Source organism: Tasmannia lanceolata, unplaced genomic scaffold (genome assembly GCF_043159265.1).
Source record: "Tasmannia lanceolata isolate RefF3 unplaced genomic scaffold, GAP_Taslan_0.1 ptg000007l, whole genome shotgun sequence".
NCBI classification, from domain to species: Eukaryota; Viridiplantae; Streptophyta; class Magnoliopsida; order Canellales; family Winteraceae; genus Tasmannia; species Tasmannia lanceolata.
Genome location: NW_027518684.1, coordinates 1,494,595 through 1,519,004, shown reverse-complemented (window position 1 = coordinate 1,519,004; position 24,410 = coordinate 1,494,595). Strand labels below are relative to the sequence as shown.

Sequence of the window (24,410 nt, the reverse complement as noted above, 5' to 3'; positions counted from 1 at the left end):
TCTTACTATTGTCCTATGTTTTAAAAGTTACGTGTTGTCGCCTAATTTGTCATTAAAATCTTCCACTGTTTGTTGCCGCTTGTCATTCATTACCACCCATCTTTGTCTTTTTCATCTTTGTTGCCTATTCCGGCATTGGTCCATAGTGACCATTTTCATGCCCATTCCGGCATTGGTCCATAGTGACCCATCTCTTGCCCATTCCGGCATTGGTCCATAGTGACCCATCTCTTGCCCATTCCGACATTGGTCCATAGTAACCCATTCTTACTCACCCATTGAGGCTCGAGTATCATCTAGTCATATTGAGGCTATGATTTATTGGCTTTTAAGCCTTCTTTGTGACTCATCAACAAGCGGCCTCTTATTCGGCAACCATCATCAATGGCAGCAACATCACTCTTTATCAATGGATATTCATCATAGACTTTTGGAAGTGTGCATCATATCGATTGATTTTGATTACATTTGCAATTTGGGGAATTATACTGTATTGGGAATTTTTTCATTATTGTCAAACGTATATCGATTTTCAATCCATATACGTTTGAGGGGGGCATGTTAGAATATGTGGGATCCAACGGTTGGATTGGGCTAAGATCTCACCATTGGATCATCTTGGAGGTAGATTGGGTAAGTGGCTAAATGAAGCAACTAGCTAAATTAGCCAAGTGGATTAGAAGAGGCAAGCAAGAGAGATTAAGAAAGTAGATTTGATTAGTTTATATTAGAATATTCTAGTGTTATCTCTTTCCATAGTTGTCTTGATTTATTTCAATGTTTATTATGTAAGTGCTCTATAAAAGCACCAATGGATTATCTTTGTAAGTATCAAAGATTACTATTATTCTCTCAAATTTTAACATGGTATCAAAGCCAAAGGTCTCGAGTTCAAACCTTCCGGATAGCAAAAAATCCACATGCGATGGTCGGCCTAAAGTGGGACCACATGTGCCACGTGTTTGCCAAGTGGGCCACACGTGCGGGGGAGTGTTAAAGTATAAAAGATAAATAACGCCTTTCCTCAGCACCTTAAGCTATTGGAGAAGTTGGTAAGTTAACACAAATAGCCAAAAAAAAAAACAAACCATTTTCTGCATAATATGAATTTCTTAAACTACGGATTAGCATATATTCTGCATAGCATAGACAAAAATCCCTACCTACATTCTACACTTGGTACATGCTTGGTGATGGAGCCCCTGATTTGATGGGTCGCCCCCAAATCTTATGTTAAGATATCTATTCAGGTAACCATCGATTAAACAATTGGAACGTTCGCAAATTTTTTTTTTTTTTTTTTGTTGGCTCGTGCAGGCCCACATTAGCGAAAAATTGAATGGTTTAGATCATCCAATTATGTGGGCCCATTATACTGTGCATATAAGGCCACTACTCACATCAGCGCATCCTAGCATCGTCCCCCATATTTGGGAGATGGACGCAAATGCCATTTTTCATTTTCTTTTCGTCCTTCCTGCATTTCTATTTTCTATATTCAGAACCAAATCCTCTCTTTTCTAAAGCCCTAACCCTAACCCTAACCCTAAGCCTATTTTTCCATGGGCGTTCTTCGTCTTCCTCTGCTCCAATTACAGAAAACCTCCAAACCCTAGCGATTTCCACCTTCTCCGGCCATGGATTCTCACCACGACGATCTCAAAGAGAACGGAGATTCAAATCTCAATAACCACGTCTCGAAGAAGCTAAAACCCTCACCTTCTTTAATCACAGATGCAGAAATCCGCTCAGAATTCTCTCACCACGACCTCGGAATCGCTCGTATAAATAACGGAAGCTTCGGAAGTTGCCCTAATTCGATCCTCGCCGTTCAAAACCAGTGGCAGATCGCCTTTCTTCGGCAACCGGACGATTTCTACTTCAACCGGCTCAAATCCGAGATCCAACGGTCCAGATCAGTGATCAAAGATCTGATCAACGTAGATGATGTAGAAGAAGTATCACTCGTTGATAACGCCACTACTGCGGCTGCAATAGTCCTCCAAAAAATCGCATATGAATTCTCAGAAGGGAGATTTCAGAAAGGAGATGCTGTTGTAATGCTTCACTATGCGTATGGAGCAGTGAAAAAATCTATGGAGGCTTATGTTTCGCGCGCGGGAGGGTGTGTAATTGAGGTACAATTGCCATTTCCAGTTAGGTCTAATGATGAGATTGTATTTGAATTTAGAAAAGCTTTGGAGAAAGGGAAATCTAATGGTAGGAAAGTTAGATTAGCTGTAATTGATCATATAACTTCTATGCCGAGTGTGGTGATTCCTCTTAAGCAATTGGTTAAAATTTGTAGGGAGGAAGGTGTGGATCAGGTTTTTGTTGATGCAGCTCATGCTATAGGTAATGTTGAGATTGATGTGAAGGAAATTGGGGCGGATTTTTATACCAGTAATTTGCATAAGTGGTTCTTTTGTCCGCCGTCTGTTGCATTTTTGTACTGTAGGAAATCATCTGCATTGTCTGACTTGCACCATCCTGTTGTTTCTCACGAGTATGGAAATGGGTTGGCTATAGAAAGTGGTTGGATTGGGACGAGGGATTATAGTGCGCAACTTGTTGTTCCGTCTGTTATTGATTTTGTTAATAGGTTTGAAGGTGGTATTGATGGTATTAGGAAAAGGAACCATGATGCTGTTGTTGAGATGGCAGAGATGCTGGCGAAGTCATGGGGAACGCATCTTGGGATGCCGCCGGATATGTGTTCAAGCATGGCCATGGTTGGTTTGCCGGGTTGTTTGAGTATTTCAAGTGAAAAGGATACTTTGAAGTTGAGGACCCATTTGCGGGAGAGATTTGGTATTGAAGTTCCAATATATTATCAGGCCCCTAGAGATGGGGAGAATGGAGCTCAGGATAAAGATGTCCGTTTGACTGGGTATGCGAGAATATCTCACCAAATTTATAACACTGCTGATGATTACTACAAGTTCAGAGATGCGATAAACCAGCTTGTTCAGGATGGCTTTAATTGTGAGATGCTTCAGGTTAACTGAAAGGTATGCATTTTCGGAGCTTAAACTGAAGTGTAAACTTCTTTTTGCATTTAGTATTGATAACTCATGCGGTAATGTTATGAATTGTGTATTTTGGTTTTTGTTTACGTGTTTTGGGATAACTACTCTATTTTGTAATAAATTGACGTAGACAATTTCACCCCTTAAAGTTCCTTAATGTAGAATTAAATCATGGGTTTACAACCTAGAGATGATATCTATTGAAACCTGAGATGTTTGAAGTGTGAAGTCCATGCCTGACAAATTGCTGTTGATTTATCTCTCTGTCTTAGTCAATGTAGTCATATCAGTTGGAAAACTAGATTTTAAGCTGTTCAGATGTGGATTTTTGGCAATGGTCAGTAGACTCAGTACTCTTGATGTGATCCAGCCATGACCTATTTCTATTTTAGAATAGTTTCTATTTCTGCACACTTTGTATTTTTTATTATTAATAACAATCTTATTAATTAAGAAAGGAGGAGAAACCCCAAATGACTGAAACGGTCAATACGGGGGATACGACAATAAAAAGAAAATATGTACAAACAAAAGCTATCTATCAAGGTGGAAGAAAATCAAATATCTCCAAACTATCCCTGTTCACCGGATCAGGCTAGTCTATCGGCATCTATGTTCGCCGATATCCTGATATGCTGAAATGAAACGGAGCAACTGGCCACTTGGTCATGGATCTTGTCTAACAAGTGGGTGAATCTCCAGGGATGGGGATGGTTTCCGTCAAGCCCCTGAATGGCGTTGAGCCCCCTTCTACGATTAACTTGTCCTGATGCTCTGGAGAACCGCACCCACCTCTGCCACATCAGAGTCCGTAATTCCTAATGGTCCCGATAAGGCCGACCTGGTCGCACTATGCCTTGTCCTCGGTTACCCATACTAGATCTATTAAAATTAAGCATTAGGAGACCTGGGCCTGGAGGGGACCACTCAGGAGAAGCGATAGGCTGAAACAAACCTAAATGACGAGAGGATCTTAACCCATGAGATAGTTCAGGTGATCACCTTCCCATAGATGAAGTGTGAGCTCTTGACCAAGCATTAGGAGACCTGGGCCTGGAGGGGACCACTCAGGAGAAGCGATAGGCTGAAACAAACCTAAATGACGAGAGGATCTTAACCCATGAGATAGTTCAGGTGATCACCTTCCAATAGATGAAGTGTGAGCTCTTGACCAAACCTTTAAAAACTCATGAGTTCCTTCCTTCCATAAGACCCAAATCCTGCTAAAGGAAGCGATCCCAAAAAAAAACCCACCAAAGGAATTTTTCGTTCTTTTTTCAGGGAACATAGGCCCATCTCTCTAACAAATCAACAATCTTTGATGGAAAGATCCATGCCAAACCAAATCTCCTAAGTATTCGGCTCTACACTTCTCTTGCCAAGCTGCAATGTAGCAGCATATGATCCACTGTCTCTCCTGATTGCACACATACAGGGCAGTGGTCGATGATGAGCATGTGGAGTTTCCACAAGTGATCTACTATGAGGATTTTGTCAAGGAAGGCAGTCCATGCAAATGTGTGAACCCTTGGGGGAGCACGAATGCTCCACACCGTGGCTAATTTGCAAGGTTATAAGGGAAGGTACAATCTGATGGTAGAATGGTTTGATGTTGAAAATCCATAGGAACTCTAGATCCAACCCGTTTTTATCTTCGGCAGTCATTTTAATACAGAAGGATTCCAGCACCCCAATAACCGAGCCACTTGGTCCAGTTCTCTGTCTAACTAATTGCATCTGAAATTAATCTTCCACGATATCCTTCCCTCCACCCATTCAAAGCAGTTAAAAGTATTTAACAAAGGCTTCCTTTACTAAAGTTACACCAGTGCCTGAAACTCTACTTTCAAAGGAACCTTTTCGCACTACAAATCATGCTAAAACTTAATTAATTCTCCCGAATATAATCTGAATCTAATCTCCTCATTGATCTTATACCTTTGCCTCAAAATATCCCTCCAAAGCACTTTCTATTTTATGACGTTTCTATTTTGAGATTGTTTCCATTTTGTATCCTAGATCTGGGGGGTGTCCACATCAATTAGGGCCCACAATCCATCCTGTATTTTACTCATACCATTCATACTATGGCCCACACCCTATGTCACTTAACTTAATGTAATTTACTTAAGTTAAATGACTTAAGTACACATGTTATCTCATTGGTAATGACATGGGGGGCCCACAACTTAAGCCAAAGCCTTACGTCCCTTAAATAGGAGAGCCCTAGAGGAGGTGAGGATGTTTGATTTTCGCGGAGCACAAGTCTATCAGCGTCTGTATTCATTGATCTCCTGATATGCTAAAATGAAATGGAGGAGCCCGCCACTCGGTCATGAATCTTGTCTAACAAGTGGGCGAATCTCCACGGATGGGGATGGTTTCAGTCAAGCCACTGAGTGACGTCAAGTGAGTCTCCTTCTACGATTAGTCTGTCTGGGTCTCTGTTCTCTGTTGTCCCGATGCCCTGTTGTCCTGATGCCCTGGAGAACCGCTCTCACCTCCACTACATTAGAGTCCAAGGCTCTTAATGGTCCTGAGAAGGCCCACCTGGTTGCACTATGCTCATACCTAAGAACCCCGCTTATACCTGCTGGTCCTAGGTTCCATACTAGATCCATTGAAATTAAGCTTAGGAAACATGGGCCTAGGGACCGATCAAGAGAAGGTATAGGCTGAAACAAATCTAAATGATGGGAGGATCTTAACCCATAAGATAGTTAAGGCGATCTTCTAGTAGATAAAGTGTGAGCTCTTGACCAAAGCTTTAAAAACTCGTGAGTTACTTTCTTTCCAAGAGACCCAAATGGTTGCTAGTAATACTGCCTGCCAAAGGATTTTCCCTTTCTTTTTCGAGGGAACATAGGTCTAGCTCTCTAACAAATCAATAATCTTGGATGGAAAGACCCATGCCAAACTGTTTCTCGTAAATATTCGGCTCTACCCTTCTCCTTCTAAGCTACAATGTAGTAGCATATGATCCACTGTCTCTCCTGACTGACATAGGGCGCAATGGTTGATGATTAGCATGTTACAATTTTGCAAGTGATCTGTTGTGACGATTTTGTCGATGAAGGCAACCATGCAAATGTGTGAATCCTTAGGGGAGTAGGAATGCTCTACACTTTGGCTAATTGCGAGGTAACAGGGTAAGGTACAATCTCATGGTAGAATAATTTGAAGCTAAAACCCCAAAGGAACTCCAGATCCATACCCTTTTATATTCGCTGGTCTTTTTAATATAGCAGGATTCCAACACCCCCAACAATCGAGCCACATGCTCCAGTTCTTTGTCGAAAACATTGCGTCTGAAATTAATCTTCCATGATACCCTTCCCCCACCCATTCAAAGCAGTCTTTAATGACAACTTCCTTTTCTAAAGTTACAACAACCAATTCCTGAAAATATACTTTCAATGGAACCCTTTCGGACTACAGATCATGCCTAAACTTTATTATGTCTCCTGAATATATTTTGAATATAATCCCTTCGTTGAACTTATGCCTTTGTGTCAAAGTGTGCCTCCAAAGCACTTTCTATTTTGAGATTGTTTCCATTTTTGTATCCTAGATGTGGGGCTTGTCTACATCAGCTTAGGCCCACATCTCACCATGATTTATATTTCGCTCATACCTTTCATGCCATGGCTCTCACCTTAACTAACTTAAGTTAAATGACTTGAGTACACCTTTTATGTCATTGGTAGGTTCTCCTTCTGCCTCAACACTATATCTTCTTCCCCAAAAGCCTTTTCCAACACTTGCTCTTTCTTATGCCCTCTTTGCTTTGTCAATACGGTTGAAGTGTTCTCCTTCCTTTGTCCATCCTCCACCGGATAACTTAACACCTTTCAGCCGCCTCCCCCTCAACTTTGAGAATCGGCACAAAACACGGACTTTTCACATCCATCACAAAAATCCTTTGCAAGCAAGGCATCAAAGATACGTTGGCTTTCACAAAGAACTCCAAGGCAAGGATGACTTCAAAGTCATCTACTGGAACCATCAAGAATTCTGCAACTCCTTGTCATTCCCCTAAGCTTAGAGGAATCTTTCTCGCCCCTCCACGCACTGATTTTTCCATGTGACTCCTATCGCTGGTTAGCCTCAAAACCGGCCGCTGTACTCCATTTTCAGAAACAAAATTGTGCGTTGCTCCACTATCAACCATTGCACGGACTGCATTGTAGTAAATTATTCCTCCACGAGCATCAGCCCTTGCTTTGGCTCCCTTCTCTTTGGATCGCATTGAGAAGTTGGAGCGGATTGACTCGGGCTATTTCAGTAGAGGCGCCTTCGTTCTCCGCAACTAAGGTACCCAACTGCTCCCTCTTTGTGCAATTCCGGGCTTGGTGAGGGCCATTATAGATGAAGCACCCAAACTTGTTTGCAAGAGTGTCTTTCTCCACTCGCACCTCTTTGGCAGGACTTTCTTCCTTTTCGGTGGAACTTAGCCTTGCCTTTCTTCTTGGCTTTGGAGTTCTTCCTCCCATCATCGCTAGAAGAATCGTCGCTAGAAGTAACCGTTGGCTGCTTGTAATCTATTAGTGCATCTGCCACCACAATTGCCACATGCAAGTCCTTCACACCTTGCCTACGTAATTCCGCTTGTGACCACCCTTGCAGTCTGCTCATGAATTTGAAAGGTTTGTCTTCCTTCGACATTTTTTTGATATCCAACATCAAAGACGAGAAGTGCTTCACGTACTCCCGCATGCTACTAGTGTGTTTTAGCTTCCTCAAGGCATCTCTAGAAGCCCATACCGCGTTGCTTGGAAGGAACTAATCCTTCATTTCCTTCACCAATCCATCCCATGTTGTGATTTGAGGGCAACTCTTCTCCTCAGATCTTGTGGGTCACCATAGTTTTGCATCACCCGTAAGATACATGCTTGTGAACTGAACTTTATCCACATCCGGTGTCCGAACCGCCTTGAAATAGTGGTTCATGTCCCATAGAAAATTCTCCCACTATTTGGCCGAGCGAACTCCAGAAAAGGGCTTTGGCTCTTTGGCTGCCACCTTCATTCCCACCCACATGGCCGAGCATTTCTTCTTTCAACAAGGCAATCTCCTCTTCTTGCACATGTAGGCGCCACTCACAAGATGCAAACAAGGCACTGTAGTCCTGAATAGCATCGATGCTACAGCCCTCGAGAGCATTCTTGAGAGTCTCCATCTCCATAACAAGTGTAAAAACTTGTTGCAACAGAACCATGTTTGAATCTCCACCTGGCAAGCCAACAAAGTCCTCCAACCGTTGAACCCTCTCCTTCTTGCTCCATAGCAGATCCACCCATCATCTCTTTCGATCACTTTGCTTAGATACCAAACTGTCACGGGGTCGTTTTGCTCCTACTCAAAGCAGCCCGTGATGGCACTAAGTCTCCCAACTTAGTCAGCCAGATCTACCCTCGAGGCTCTCTCAAGAAAGGGACAAGCAGAAGCAGAAACAAAGCAACACAAAATGCACAAGGGACACCGAATTTTAACATGGTTCGGCCCAAACAATGCGTACTCCACGAGCAATATCTATTGCTTTCACTCTTGCAAATTCCCACTCTAGGCCAAAAGGCCTTTACAAGGAAGCTCTCTAGGCCAAAATGCCTTTACGAAGAAGCTCTCCCTCAAAACACACTCGCATCCTCCATTGCTTTGGTGCATGGGGTTGTTTTCCAACATGTAGGCCAGTTTTGGCAACCAACTCAAGGCCATTGGCCAACATTCAAACAGGTCCGTAATTCGAAGTGAAATTTGGGATTTACCTGTTCCTAGTCGTCTTGGGAAAGAAAGGCAGAAATAAGAAAGAGATTATTCCCTGAGAGCTTGTCCAGTACCACCAGTACCAGAAATGGACATCCTTCGCCCACGCGCGCTAGCTCTAACATTTAAATTGCCCATAGGCCATTGGCCAATGTAAACTGCCCACAAGGGCAATGTGTTCATGCACTTACAATAGCAAGCCGCCAAGTGTTACCACTACTTGAAACTGCCCAAACATGCTGCATTTCTGCACAAACTGCATGCCTAAGTGTCCATTGTTTCATGTGAAGTGCCCCCCTTGGACAAATGCTTTGATGGCACATGCATAACTGCAAAACCGCACGGCATTGCTGCCTCTTGCCTCTGTTTGCCACGCCCATTGGCCCATTGCTTGGGCGCCAACCGCCCAAACTGCCCGCTCTAGCGTTGTGCGCCATGCCGAGTGCAATTGGCCAATTCCTGCCCACGTTTGGCCCACTCTTATCTGCCAATGCCACTGCTAGGCGCCAATGCCATTGCATATTGCACGTTGCCGCTCCCGCCAATGCTTCAGCCCGCCAATGTGTGCATGCCTTGTGCACTAGCCATCTTAGCCATGCTTTGGCCTTGTTGTCCATGTGCTGCCTTGCACACTTGTGCCGTGCCACCAAGGTCTTTGCCATGCCTCTTTGCCAAGCCCATCCACACTTGGTCTTTTCATGCCATGGCCTTTATCTCACCTTGATTGCTTCTTGGCCTAACTCCATAGGCCCACATGGCTATTGACAAGGATGCAAGGTGCCACCACAAGCCAAAGCCTATGCCATCGAATTTAGGGGGCTGACACTTACCATAATGTTGGAGATTTGTGTTAAGTGTATACCACTCTCCACAGAGAGATTTGTTTAAGCTTGTCCCTGACTCCTACTTGCAATCACTGGCTGCTGTCAACAGATGATTTTTGTTTTGTCATTACTCGTTAGTGAGCCCGCATGAAGTTCTTGTGAATGGACCCAGGTTGAATGGGTAGTATTGCACAGAGTAGCGTGCCTTGGCTTTTGCTTTGCAAAGGCATTAGCCTCTTGATGTCACTTTGTTGTGAGCAGTTTTATCAGTATGTTTTTACTCTGCGTGAACCTTGCAGTCTGCGGTATTCGGTAGGCCTTCTTATCTTGGGAAGGCTTTGGGTTGTTTAATCAAGGTGGTCATGCTTATCTTTCTGAACACTGCAAGCTTAACGGTTTAGCTGTATTATTCATAGTTTCAAAACTCCCCCACGTCATTGTGGACTCCCCTGAGTTGACTCCGTTTTACCTTGGCCGGATTCTTCTCTGAGTCCAAATTTTGCCCTACACAGTCAATCAAAAGTCCTTTGACTTTCTCGAGTTATGACCACGTCAATCGATTACTCAGCTGCGTCAACCTAGTACACGACTGTGTCGTGCCAAGCCGACTTGGATTCGCTTGGGCCGTGTTTTGACCTGCATCCGCATTTTGTGGTATTATTGAGGTGAACTAGATGCGAGTTGTAGCCAGGAGGCCATCTTTATGTTTGTCCTACATCTCATATATGTGAGGTTGACAAAGTGATGGACCTGATTAAATGACTGATGTATTTGTGATATCTCCGTGGGTTTCTGTGTTCTGTTTCAGAGATATGCTACCGGTAATACACAAGTGAGATATTTTGTATATCTTGATAAAAACTAGATGCTTATCAAAGGGGAAGATCCTTTTGCGCTTGCAGATTTTTAATGTACTTTGTGCTGTTCATGCTATTTAGAAGTGCTGGACAGTGTTGAGTTCATGTATCTAACAATGATGGAGGTTGGTAAGGATCACTGTCTCCTCTCTTTTGTTTTCAATGACTGCATATGGACACGACCAATGGCAGAGTGAAAGACTTTTGCATCTTGAACAAATGAGACCGAGAATAAAACTACAGCCTTCCCAGTGCAGGAAGGTTTGGCCTTGGCTTCCTCTTAACAGAGACGTGAATTCTTATTTGAGCCTTTTCCATACCACGGTTACCGAAACAGAGTCGACTCAACACTAATGGCCACCAATCCATTTGTTCTCTTTTTCTCCTCCTAGTCCCACATTTCATTATATTTATCACTGCTCCGTTAAGAGAGAAGATCCAACGTATTATATATCTATGTTTAGTTTCCCCAAATACTGCAATCTGATCACCAGTGTATCCTGCAGAATGCCGGAGTTTGCTATCAATGATTTAGGCCTGACCACTCATATACTGCTGCATTCACTGTTCTATACTTCAACTTTGTCAATGAAAACACAACTCTGTTTATTATTGTGAGGACAAACACTTCCTGGCCCTTCCTTTTTCTTGTGGTCTGTGAGCATGAAGATTGAACCCTTGGCCTCAATGCTATACAGTTGAGAAGACCATCACCATTAGGGAAAAGGCTGAAGTTCACATAGCTTCTTTTGGGGGAAGATAACGATAATTTATTGAAGTGATAGATAGCTGCCTACCAAAGTGATAGATAGCGTTAATAAACATCATGCATGTTGATGCTTTTACATGCTTGTGCTTTTAGACTTTATCTTTTCTGCTTGGTGCATACTGACAAGTTCTCTGATGTGCAGAAATGCTTTGTATGTATGCAGTTACATATAAAATATTTTTGGTGGTTTAGCTGGAATCCACCTCATGACCTCACTCTTGTACCATTCTATGCATGCTTGCTGAGCTTTTTTATTTATTTTGATTGGTTAGTCATGAGATCTCCTAGTGGGATTTTTTACCGACAACCAGATAGATAACCCGCAAGGCCCACCCAAATTGTGACTTGCCTGATCTCCACGTGTAGTTCACAAGGCCTATCATCCCCACCACGGATGAACTAAGCGGCAAAAAAAAAAAAAAAAAAACACCAATCTGTCTCTGATTAATGGCCTGCAAATGGTTAGTCACAACTGAGGAGGCCAAAGTTGCACCAACCGTGTATATTTTCGGCCCATCTGCATTGGGGGACCTATTGGATGAATTGTTCCATTCACAACCATTTTTATGTATCCCCATTTTTATTTTGCTATGTTTCATAGTGGCATCTCTGTAGCTTTCATCCCTATCTCTTTTTGTGTGTGAGACATGATAGAGGCACTTGCATAGACAAAACCCTTTTCCATGCACACATTAATATATTTACAATTCCATGTGTTTCCACAGCAGATTGTATTATTATCCAATGGCATTTGCTCTATAATTTCTCACATATTAACTGAATTGCACCATGGTTTTGGGTCGTCCAAGGAATGCAAAACATTCTGATTGCATCCCCAATTGCTTCATAATCTCTATGTAAGTTACAAAAAAAGAAAGAGGGATGCTAGACTCACAGGCGCCCTTGCACAAAAAGGTGTGAAAGGGCACCCCCATTGGTCAATAGTCATTTATGACAGTAATGAAGATGAATCGCTAAGCCTATCTATATAAGTAGAGCTGTGCGAGCAAACCAATAGTCGAGAAGGTCAGACTATCATAATTTTCTGTGCCATCATAAATGGCTATTGACCAATGGGGGTGCCCTTTCACCCCTTTTTGCAAGGGCGTCGGTGAGTCTAGCATTCCTCTAAAAAAACATATCAATGTGAACAACACATATAAAAGTTTGACTAAACATGAGGTGCTGTTCATTAACCTTTCCCAACTTACATATTCCCGTTGTATATACAGTTTGTTATTTCTTGTGCAGTTGGGCTGAACAATTGCAGGGGACATTTGGAAAATGTGGTAAATAACAGCAGATTTTCATGGATTCAGTCTTTTTTGAATGTCATCCATGGTGTCAAGCAAATGGTCTGATTTTCAGGGCCGAAAACGCATGGTTTCTTCTTCTGTACTGATTCTAATGGGAGATCTATGGCATTCTTGTAATTGTTTATGATCATAAACATTATCATGCTTTAGCTTTTTATGCAATCTAGCCATGGCAGATCAAGTGAAAGATGAAGGGAGGTTCTGGAAGACCACAGCTTGGTGTGCAGACCATGTAATGACACCTTTTAAATAAATTAAGCTTTATCTAATCTGAGTTTTTTTTTAACCTAACCTTTGTCACAAATATCTCTGCTATTTTTGGAAATAACGTGTGATTTTGCTAATTTTTTTAGAACGACAAAATCCCAATTTTTTTTTTCTTTTGAGATTCTGAAAAATCATTGAGATATATTTAGGGTATTGATATTGGCACCATTATGTTTTGATAATTGTGCAAACTCACCTTGTCTTTTGTGATTTAACCAGCGGTCAAAAGTTATTACAATTCCCCAAAAGCTCTCATGAGGCAATTAGTTAGAAAACACAAGGTAAGTTTGTGGAATTATCAAAACATGGTAGTGCCAATATCAGCTGCCTATCATTATAGTTTATTTTTACCGAGTTTTATCAGGAAAATAAATGATAAGTTCACTATATTATTTACATTCAAGGGAACCAGTCGCCATCCCTAACTCTGAGCACATGAGAGGATCATGAGAGAGGGAGATCCGAAAAAAAGAAGAAAAAAGAACAGAGAACGCTAGACTTGAGAGTTTCAGCTGCTCAATATTTTTGAGTTACATAATCGGCTAGCATGATTGGAGCATGTTGGGATCTTTGGGAGCATCTTGGGCTATTCCTTATTAGAATCTTCTGCCATGTTACACCTATGGATTCGTTCTGATTTGTCAATAATCTCTCTCTCTTCATGTAATGTACCCAGCCCTCTGGATTCTAGGTGCATAGAGATTATTTTTTTTTTAAAAAGTGTTTGCTTGAAGATTAAGTTTTTCAACCATTGCCCAACTCATTTTCTTGTAATTTTCGTCAACATTGAGGGGCCGCTTGGATACGCGGATTTTAGAATCCGGGATTTCTTCAAAATTGTAACTAAGAGACGAGAAGAAGTGGACCGGCCGTTGTTTTTTACTTCTCGGCCTTCTTTCCTTCAGCAAGAGAGTAGCATATCCTCCCATATTTCCAGGTTTTAAAAATCTTAGGATACAGGAGAGATTTTTAAAACCTGAAATTCTCACTTAAAATTCAAGAAACGCTGTTAGGACAGCATACAACAGCTTGATCATGAACCCTCTCTTACACTGTTTTCAAACTAAAATCCTGGATTCTAAAATCCGCGTATACCAAACCGCCCCGGAGTTTTTTTTATTTATGTTTTCATACAGATTTAACATTTCACCGACTTCTAGGATAAGGAGATTCCGCCTAATTTGAATTGTATCAGAGTAGAAATCAAATTCTTAAGTTATTGGGTTGTCCCTCTCAATAACCTACCACACTTTTTCCCCAAAATATAATATTAGAAAATCTTTGAAAATATGACTATTTTCGTTAGCTTAACCCTCCTCTCGCATTGTATTTGGCAGGTGAAGACTCCATCGGCAGAATTTTAACTTTTCCTCTATTTCGAGTTCTATTGCATAGAAAATGAATACGAGACAGCCCCTCTGTTGCATTTATGACTAGTCTTTTGCGTTAGAGGGGCAGTCCCAAGAAAAAAAAAGGGGGCAAATTTATCATTTCCCTTATAAATTGTGAAACGAAATCAGCCAGTGCGGTTTAGTTTTTGAATTTATATTGTGCAACTCCATACCAGAAGACACATAGCCCTATGAGTTTTGAATGCACAACTGCCAGAAAAACCCAACTCGGATCCGAAAAACTTAGACCTGATTCGGTTTTCTGCTTCACTTCACTTTTCATCCCCTTCTCAACTACTTTCCAGTGGTTGAAATCCCAACTTAGCAGAATTATACTTTCTGTTTCATTTCACTTTTCTCCCCCATTCACAACCACTTTCTGGTCGTTGAAAATCAAAGTAAAAGAACACATTTTCCACTTCCTAGCATTGTTTTGTTTCCATATACTATTCATATCTGTATTTTTCATTGCAGATAAAGGAAAACATACCTTGTAAGACAGGAATTACAAGTCCTTCCTCACTGGAATGGTCCATATAAGTCTTCACTTTCTTAGTTTCCAAGTTTAAGAATATTAATGAACAACGACGACCCTATTTAAGAAAATTATGAGGAAAAAAAAAAATCTGCCTAACACACCAATCAGACCTTAAATAAATAAGAAAAAAAAAAACAAAAGAATTAATCATCACAAGAAAACACCCAAAACTCTTGCATTGATCAACCAGGATTAATCATCCAATCAGACCTTACTGTGTAAAGAATCAGCTCCACTTTCTCACCTTGGATTGGGATCTCAAAGAAGTTTCCGAGAAAGTGCTGGTGGCGCCACTCCAGGAATATCCCGAATATCTTTGTTATTTGGATTCACAGGCTGAATATTGACAGGTGAGTAGTTAAAGAAGCTTAAATAAAGTATAAACAAGAAACTTCAAAGTGAAAAGTTGGTGAGGTTAAATAAATTGCTAGTCTATGGATTTTTAAAATTTCGACATTGTATCAAAGTGGGAAATCACAATTCTCAAAAAACTAAAGATTAAACTCCAAAATTTTCAAATTGCAGATACAGGGTTGGTGTGTGTTGTATAGGGGAAGGACAATCAGCAGAAGATTTAGGTCCTGTACGTTTTAGATTTTGAAATTGATTTTAGTCCAAAACTGATTATTGGACTCAAATTGCATTCAATTTTAAGTATAATAATCAATTTTGGGCTCAAAATCAATTCTGAAAATCGAAAATGAAGCCATTCATGAAAGGTGAATGGCTGATTTTTACCGCAATGGAAATTCGACACGAAGGAGCTCAGACAACCTCAGGCCCTGTTTGTTTTGGATTTTGATAACTGATTTTGAGCCTAAAACCTATGATTGTATTCAAAATTAAATGCTACTTTAAGTCTAATAATCAGTTTCAGACTCAAAATTTAAAACAAACAAGGCCTCAACATAATAATATAACAGATGATGTTGGATCCTTTTTAATTAAAAACAGCTATAATCTGGACATTTCTAAAATGCAGATTTGTAACTTACTCTATGAATTCAACAGATCCAAGGAAATATCCTAAGTATTTCCAGAAGAAACCACAATAAAATGGCAAGCATGGTCTTCTGATGGACACAAAATGAATTTATCGATCATATTAAAAACAAATAAATCAGGTCAATGCATGGTTAATTTTGAAAAAAAAAAGAAAAAAGAAGAAGAAGAAGTCAAGGATAATTTAGGAAGAGTTTCCCTATTTTTCTTTAGTTTAGTCCATAGACTGCATATAGCAGTAGATGCAGGTAAAACAGAATATAATAGCTACCATGGTAAGTATATTCTACCTTCACAAGGATGACGGCTATCACTCCCAAAACAATTAGGAAGAGCAAGGACAAAATACACCGGTCAGTTGCAACCTGGAAGAACGAAAATGAGTAAATAACACACACACACAAACAGAGGGGAGGGGGGAATTAAGTAAGAGTTGGATAGTTGATAAAAGTATAAAACTGACCTGTCTACCAATTTCTTTAACCAGTTGGGAAGCCTTCTTGATTGAGAAGTGTATGGAGTCCAACTCATTAACAATCCTACTCATTTGCTCCGTCTGAAATAATATATACAAGTGAAATGTTTTAATTTAATTTATATATCAAATTGTGAACTGTTTTAATTTTACATCAAATTTTAAAAGTCAAATGGAAAGGCAAATCACATCTTAAATAGTGATGACCCAAGAAAGCAGAACTTTATAATCATATCAGATCATGTACCTGCGCCTTAAGAGCAGCTGCCGTTTCTGCACCAACATTGACAGTGTCCCCAACAACCTATGAACTAAGGTAATTAATAGAAATGACTAAATATAAAGCACGGTAATAAATAGAAATAGGTTCGCACTGAAACCCCAAAATTTAAGATCGAAAATTTAGCAGCAAGTTAAGGTAAAATAGACAGTGCAGACAGTTTATTTAAAATTTTAAGCATTGTGAAGTAGATGGGAACCTTCATTATATGTTGGCTCATAGGAGTGATTGTAGTTCAGCCAACTTGGGCTGAACCAAACAGCTGAAAACAAATTCAAGATAAATGGCAGAAAAGAAAGGAAAGGAATTGCAAACAAACAGACCCTCAGATCAGTGATTTCAGAAAGAAGAAACAAAGTATTGGAAGAAGCTCAATAGTTTGCACTTGACAGAACACTATGATTTCAAAAATGGTAAATTTAAAAAAGAATGAGTTTGAACAATCATCTGACCTCAAACAGTGACAATTGTACTAATCTTAGGGAGGTAAGTAAACCTTTTTCAACCGCTCAATAGCTTGATCAGTTTCATCCATCATCCGGTTTCCACTATCAATTAGCCGTTGATTGCTGATAGCTGCACAATTTAAAGATCTGCCTCAGCAATTATGGACAGGACACATAAAAATAACATCCCAAGTTAAAATAGTGCTTAGTTAGTGGGCCAGATTTTGTCCCAATTAAAAAGACTGAATGAATGCTTCTAAAGAAATTTGAGGTAGATTGAGCATTGAAGTGCTGGATCACACAGAAATTGTTTCAATGATCCCAACAATATGAAACTCTAGTGGGTGCAAATAGTATGAAAAATAAATCCATGAAGAAGGAAAAGGTGTCACGGAAGATCCAAACAAAAGAAGGCCATATAATTACATGAAGCCAGAAGAACATTCTCTTCACCAAATCCCTCTCCACCACCAGGCCCATCAAAGAGATCAACCTGCTTGTTTCCAAGACTACTTGTATACCTGAAATGTCATCCGCAAGAACAACATGGGACAAAATTCTCGGGAAAGTAAAATAATTACAACAATGCTTGAAAAAACTAAATGATTATGAAATGGCACCCGTGACTTGAACAAATGAAAATGGAAAAATGGATAGCAGCAACTACAGTAAACAGAACGGTTGACATCATGAAAGACGTGAAATAAATTATTTCCCAAATAGTATATAAAGAACCTTTCAAATGATCTATCAAATCCAATTAAAAATTTAAATTAGAGAAAGTCCCCATCGATGAGTTATAGGGCATTTATGAACCATGAAAATCTCAGTTTTTTCTTGGTAAATACCAAATTTTATCAGAAGCAAACAAAGGATACAAGTAGAAATAAAAGCTCAGTGGAAACTCGCAAACAGAACCTCTGGAGATTGTTTCTTTACTCTATGCTTTGGCTAGTTTGGAAGGAAATAGACAAGGGTATTTAAGGAGAATTCCAAGAGTGTCCGTAGTATCAAACAACAAATCTTATCGGTGACTTCTTTCCATAGATCCTAGGGGGAGATTCGCAGGAGCTGTTGTAGAGCGCATCCCAGATGGACCCCTCCCCCTCCCAGTTTCCTGAAGCAAAATTTCGATGGTTTGAGTTTTGGGAATCTGGTTCTGACAAGAGTTTGAGGCCTCCTTAGGAGTTTTGAGAGCAAGGCTAGTTGGGCTTTTTCAGATCCTATTGGTTAGAAAGGTTCCACTAAGGTAGAGGTTCATATGCTGCCAAATGGGATTCGTCTCGTTGACAGATATTTTTTTATGTTCTGTTGGTTGAGGCTGACCCAACATTATTCATTGGGCAAGAGATGGAGTCAACTACCCGTGAGCTGCCAAGTGGGATACGTCTCGTTGACAGATATTTTTTGATGTTCTGTTGGTTGAGGGTGACCCAACATTATTCATTGGGTGAGAGATGGAGTCAACTACCCATGAAGATTTGTTGATGTCAAAGAGGAGATTCTTGACACGGTTGAGGGTCACTCCATTGTTTTTCAGCCAGTTCATCGGTACAGAAAAAAGTGGTTATAAGAACTTACTGGAAAAATGACACGGTTGAGGAGATTCATGAGCCCCGGTCATGTGTTATATATACAGAAAAAAGTGCTTATAAGAAATAGTTCATAACTCACTGCTTTTTGAGAGCAACATAGGAATTCAGTTCTTTAATCTGCAAAACCATGACACCATAATTCAGTTTGGAGCCGTTAAGTAAGTAATACTGAATATGAATTAAGCTTATTAAAGTGTTTAGAGTTTAGAAAACTATTAAGAAAAGAAATAATGCCACAGCTTATAAACACCCAAAAAAAATGAAGGAGTGGAAAGAACCATCGCTGTTTTTTCTCATTGAGCATCCTGTTGGTGTCTGGATCATTTCTACTCTCCTCTTCCTTAACTTCTCTATCGAACTCTTGGATAAGTCTACAAAGCAAAGAAAACAAATAGCATAGTTTTTCTTAGATGCTATCCTTTGTTTAGAATACGGCACGCTCCATGTGTAGCTTGTTTAAGATATTACTGGCATGCAATCAACGACAAAAATGTGACCCTCAAGAAACCATCGTAGATTCACCATAAACAGAGAGAGAGAGAGAGAGAGAGAGAGAGAGAGAGAGAGAGAGAGAGAGAGAGAGAGAGAGAGAGAGAGAGAGAGAGAGAGAGAGAGAGAGATTCATATACCTCTTACATTCCCGCATCTTTCCAGTAAGTTCCTCCAGTTGCCTGTTTTGTCTATTTGAGTCTTTAATCTTCTCCAGCTTCTGGAATCCATTTCTGTAACCAAACACATCACATAATTGTTCATAAATCCTTATACAAAATGTCAATATCTCATTAATTGGTAGATGAAGAAACCCAAAACTCAAGAAGAAAAAGCAACCACAATGACCAAATTACAATAACTGGCAATTTTCTAGTAACTTCTGATATCAAACGGCATATCTACATCTATAAATAAAATATAGAGCTCAAAGTATAGAACTTCTAGGCTTGTATATCCACAAAGAATTGAATACCCGCAAAGAAGTTGCTGTTGGGGATCAGCAAGGCCTTGTATACCCACAAAGAATTGAATAAGATTTTCATATCAAATATAGCCATTCAAAACACCAAATACATGTCCGAATCCACCTTTAGGAAAGATGATTTATATAAACTTTTACATGAGATATTCAAAATCCTTACGATAAAGCTCGAAAGATGCCACTGATTTGTCCATCAATGTTGGCTAGCTCGATGCTGATTGCGGATAAATCCATTGTAGAAATTGGAGCACCCTAAGCATTGAATCCAGGCACCAGAATAGGAAATCAGTTCTTTAATCTGCATAAACATGACTCTATAATTCAGTTGGGCCTCTCGTCATTAAAATTCAATTCCTGTTAACAGAAGAAACCACATTATAAAATTGGAGGAAGATAATGTAGATTCAAAGAATCACAAACCCATATCTTTCTTCATATCAGAATGATAGGTAATCTAATGAAAATCAAGGTTAAAAGGGGAAACCCAGTTCTGATTTTTTTTCACCCCCTTATTTTCATAATCGCACCCGTCAAAAGATTAAAAGTAAAATGAAAGCTATTTCTCCGCTGTTTTTCTTCTCTTAATTTCCTCCAATATCCAAAACCCTAAACCACAAACCCTAATTTTAATCTACTATTTTTTTCAGTGAATGGGTTCTCAAACTAATTCAAACATTCTCTTAAATCAAAGGAAAATATTGGTTCAAAAATCAGAGAACTTTTTTTCCCCCCATTTTACATCTGAAAGTCGACGAAAGAAATCAGATTGACAGCTTCAGAGATCGTTTTTTTAGGGTTTCTGATGATAAAAATACCTGAAGAAATCAGCGTTCAATCTTCCCATTTGGTTCGTTGGATCTTCGTATCAGAGCTTAACGTATTCAGAGTTGGCGCATGATAAGGGGCTTAATGACTAATATAGCGCTGCTTACTCTAACGTGCGCTGGATTCGCATTCCTAATTTTTGGGGTTATTTCCCGCGAAGTTTATATTTCCACCCCTTGTTTTTTACTTGGGGTGAATATATCACTTTCCCAAGTAAATAAAGGGATGAATATATCACTTTCCTTCTGATTATTTCGTCTTCAATTATCGTTGGAAATACATTGGTGAGCAAAAATACAAGTGGAGGTCGTATATTTTGATATGCGTGGGCCATACCCTAAAGTTCTTTTCATCCTAACCCTTGATTTGTGGGGACTTTTTCCATTTTATTTCCTCCCCGTTAACCAATAATCTCTCCCTTAACTTCTCAGAGGCCAATCTACCCTAAAGTCGGTGTGATCAAGTAACTCAAGACTCAAGAGTATGCTTGGCCTCACTGAGGGCCAAAAACCAAAACCCACAGAAGGTCCCTTTCTGCTTGAGAATGATCTCTCTATATCTCTTATTCTTTTCTTCTCTCTCTATAGTGGTTGTGACAGTCCTTACCACTACTCTACAAGATTGACAACCAAACACTCATCACCGCTACTCTACTTGGTAAATACGTGTAGTGTGGCACCCAAGCCCCTAACAGAGCCGGGATGATGGGCAACCAAACAGACCGACAAAGTTGTTGTGCTCAAGTAACTCAAGAGTATACTTTGGTTTGACTAAGTGAAAGAATTTGGAGATCGGATAGTTTCTATGATGAGAAAGAGACTGAGTTTCCAAGGTCTTTCATGTCAAAATGTCCCGAGAGGTGCTGATAAAGGATTGAATGTGGTAATGTCAATTCGATAAGACAATCATGTCATCAACGTAAAGAAATATATTATACAAGGAACAGACGACAAAGAGTGATGAATCAAAGTTATTGCATTGGAGTTGGTCATCAAGAAGCACAGTACAAAACCAAGTGAACCAGACCTAAGGAGCTTGCTTGAGGCATAAGTGGCTTTACGAATATGGCACATAAGGTGAGGTCTATTGGGGTTTGTAAGTCCTTGTGGCTGGGCCATGAAAAGTTATTAAAGGCGCGATGTGAGAAGGTGTGTGGACATCAAGATGGTGGGAGTTCGGGTTGAGTTTTTACCATAAAACCGAGCAATGTTCATGTCTATTTAGTTGCAGAGGAGCGGAGAAGAACAAAACAAACACAAAAATAGAAAAATAAAAATCACTAAGAATAGAATCCTTAGCAACTGATGTTTTCTTACAACAGATGGTCTTTACTCTTTAGTAAAAGAGAGTAATAAAGAGTAATAGGTGGTCCACTCGTCTTTATAAAAGAGAAGAATATGAGAGGTGGGACCACCTTGAAAAATAAAGTGTGGCCACATGAATGGAGGAACTAAGTCATTCCTTTTTTTATGCCTGCCAATAGTAGGCCAAACCCTAAGAATGAGCCCCATAGGATGATCTTAACCCTTCTATTTGTGGAGCTTCTATAATCTCTACGAGTCCAAGGGTTAGGATCATCCTAAGACAAACCTATCTACCGCTGGGATCAACAGATGAATGGTTTGGATCATCCATTCATGCGGGCCTGCCTCAATAGGCCACGACCTCATTGTAATACAATGAGGCCCTCCTACTAAAGCATATGGGTCCCACCTTCGATTGATCTGAAGCGTCCATATAATAGCCGCCCTTGCTTTGGATCTCATAAACGGTCCATGTTCAATAGCAAAAACATTACATATTCTTGAATGTTAGGATTTACTTGTAGATCCCAAAGCAGGGCCTATCAAACGGACAGTTTAGATCTATCGAAGGTGGTACCCACGGATCTATATTGGGGTGCCTAAGTTGTCAAAAGGGAGCCCCTTTTTCTTCCTCGGGCCACCCTTCTCTACTGTATTTATGGAGATTTTATTTGGTATAAGCCCGTATACTCCCATATTTTTCAAAAAGGACTGTACGAGCCGCCCGCCACACCATAGGATGATCCAAACCATCCATTTGATGGGCCACAACCTAAAAAGAAAATTTCAATAGGATGATCCCAACCCTCCGAACTATAGAGGTTTCCATATTATACCGTTCTTTGGTGTGGCCAGTACAGTCCTTCTGAAAAATACTGGAATATACGAGCTTACACCATGTAAAAACCGGTATTTGTGAACTATGACTATACACTTTTTAGTTTGGAAAAATTGTCAACTGGTGACAGAAAAATACGAAAATAGTGAATGGGTGACACCCTTTTGAAAGTTGGTGAACGGAGGTCGAAACACCTTTTTCTGACATGGCCTTTTACCCAAATACCCCTCATGGCAAAAAGAACACGTTATACTAGATTTTTCTCTCTGTTACTTTTCACCTACCAAAGTTTACCGCCTACCTCTTGCAAATTTCTCCATTAACGCCTGAAACCCACGAAGTGTAAGTGAAGGTTAGTAGCTTATCTACTCTCTTAGGATTAGTGCTTCCATTAATGCGTTTGAACCCTGTCTTTAGTGTGTGATAATAACCATGTCTGTATTGTGTGTGATAACCCTATCTTTATTGTGATTGATAACCCTATCTTATAACCCTTTTAAAATGGTGACTTAGGGCTTCTGCTTTTATTATCTCTGAAACTGTTCTTATAGAGTTGGTACCCTACTAATAAAGTTGGTATTAGTGTTTGACGACCCAAATATATATGGTTTATGTAAACCCTTTTGTACATGAATCACAATTTTTTGCACTTGATAATCCCTTATTTGTTGTTGGTAAGTCCCATCTATTTACCTGATAAACTTGTTTTGACACTTGATGTAGTTGTAGGTGTTGGATGTATATGTGAAGTATTTGTGCGCCTCCAGCAATGCCTTGATTGGACGGATTGTATATATTCCTTCGTCAGTACATGTAAGAGGCTTTTTTGTAGCTATACATGTTACTTTACAACTTATCCATGATTTAGTGTTCCCACAAAATTCATTTCATTGTACAGGGATATAAGACTTCAGGGTGTGATTCAATGGATGACAAAAATAAGTTGGACTCCGATCGGTTGGCGAACGAGCTGTTGCATCGTACACTTGACCATATCCCGTCAGAAGATATTGGGATGCTTTTAATCCCATGCTCTCAAGACTTTCATTGGGCTCTTGTGCTTGTTGATATGGTGAATAAAAAGATGGTCGAGTTCAACTCAATGGAAGGGGACTCATTTCAGGAGCGAGCATCTCCCACTGTAAGTAAATTAACATCTTCCGTAACATTTAAAGTTACTTCCATATGTATAACACTTAATATTCCTTCGTTGTCTTAAATTCAGGTAGCATTAATGAAGGAATATTTGAAGGGCCGGGGTTGCAACATCGATGACTTTCCATATTCACAGATGGATGGCTTCCGAAAGCAGAACAATGGGTGGGTTCAAACTTAAAACTTTCGAATTTTTGTTAGTATTCCTATCTCATTCGTAGTTATCTTAAAAGTAACTCCATTCAATGCATGCTTTTATACAGGGTTGATTGCGGCGCTTTTGTCCTAAAAGCGATTGAGCATCTCTACCATGGTCAACCACTGAACTTTGGGCCGACAGACATTCCTGAATTTCGGCTGCAACTCTGTGAGAGATTTTTACGATGAGAGTTTGGGGACTGCACACTTATATAGGAACACCTTCTAATGTTGATGGATGTTTATTTTTTCTGATGATCAAACTTTATTTTTTAATGGAGATTGGCAGGGGATTTGTTAAATGGCAAGGGAAGTTGTTATGGTCTGTGTTTTTGTTTGTGAATGGGTGGAGAACTTGTAAATTGAAATAGGTTTAATGGAAGTGTGTTTGTGTTTGTGAATGGGTGGAGAACTTGGTTGGTGAAACAGGTTTTATGGAATTGTGAACTTGTTTATGAATGTGGAGAAGTTGTAAATGTAAGCAGGTTTTATGGAATTGTGAACTTGTTTATGAATGTGGAGAAGTTGTAAATGTAAGCAGGTTTTATGGAAGTGTATTTGTGTT

At 40.0% G+C, this 24,410-nt stretch overlaps 3 protein-coding genes across 4 annotated transcripts; 2 read left to right on the top strand and 1 right to left on the bottom strand.

Moving 5' to 3' along the window:
• Positions 1–1,431: 1,431 nt before the first annotated feature.
• LOC143881369 (putative L-cysteine desulfhydrase, chloroplastic) lies at positions 1,432–12,844 on the top strand. The gene is made up of 2 exons (XM_077384406.1): positions 1,432–3,011; positions 12,494–12,844. Exon 1 carries the CDS (start codon positions 1,638–1,640, stop codon positions 3,006–3,008), a length of 1,371 nt encoding a protein of 456 aa, XP_077240521.1. The 5' UTR covers positions 1,432–1,637; the 3' UTR covers positions 3,009–3,011; positions 12,494–12,844.
• Positions 12,845–14,735: 1,891 nt separating this feature from the next.
• LOC143880763 (putative plant SNARE 11) lies at positions 14,736–19,762 on the bottom strand. Its single transcript, XM_077383736.1, has 9 exons — positions 19,686–19,762; positions 19,182–19,274; positions 18,803–18,923; positions 18,632–18,669; positions 17,384–17,478; positions 17,008–17,087; positions 16,479–16,535; positions 16,220–16,312; positions 14,736–16,121 (listed from the first exon to the last, which is right to left on the bottom strand). Exons 1-9 carry the CDS (start codon positions 19,757–19,759, stop codon positions 15,966–15,968), a joined length of 807 nt encoding a protein of 268 aa, XP_077239851.1. The 5' UTR covers positions 19,760–19,762; the 3' UTR covers positions 14,736–15,965.
• A 3,632-nt stretch (positions 19,763–23,394) lies between these two features.
• Positions 23,395–24,410, top strand: LOC143880762 (uncharacterized). 2 transcript variants are annotated; one of them, XM_077383734.1, is made up of 3 exons: positions 23,395–23,633; positions 23,718–23,812; positions 23,911–24,410. In XM_077383734.1, exons 1-3 carry the CDS (start codon positions 23,418–23,420, stop codon positions 24,032–24,034), a joined length of 435 nt encoding a protein of 144 aa, XP_077239849.1. In that variant the 5' UTR covers positions 23,395–23,417; the 3' UTR covers positions 24,035–24,410. The 2 variants fall into 2 exon arrangements, 1 of the variants encoding a protein (XP_077239849.1); XR_013251782.1 differs by having other exon boundaries at positions 23,403–23,637.

Excerpts from the sequence above, each read along its gene's own strand:
- LOC143881369 (XM_077384406.1), top strand. The coding sequence starts at position 1,638 with ATGGATTCTCACCACGACGATCTCAAAGAGAACGGAGATTCAAATCTC.
- LOC143880763 (XM_077383736.1), bottom strand. The coding sequence starts at position 19,759 with ATGGATTTATCCGCAATCAGCATCGAGCTAGCCAACATTGATGGACAA. Across the intron at positions 18,924-19,181 it reads AAGATGCGGGAATGTAAGAG|ACTTATCCAAGAGTTCGATA; the intron begins GTATATGAATCT and ends TTTGCTTTGTAG. Across the intron at positions 16,313-16,478 it reads CAGCTGCTCTTAAGGCGCAG|ACGGAGCAAATGAGTAGGAT; the intron begins GTACATGATCTG and ends ATATTATTTCAG.
- LOC143880762 (XM_077383734.1), top strand. The coding sequence starts at position 23,418 with ATGGATGACAAAAATAAGTTGGACTCCGATCGGTTGGCGAACGAGCTG. Across the intron at positions 23,634-23,717 it reads AGGAGCGAGCATCTCCCACT|GTAGCATTAATGAAGGAATA; the intron begins GTAAGTAAATTA and ends TCTTAAATTCAG. Across the intron at positions 23,813-23,910 it reads TTCCGAAAGCAGAACAATGG|GGTTGATTGCGGCGCTTTTG; the intron begins GTGGGTTCAAAC and ends GCTTTTATACAG.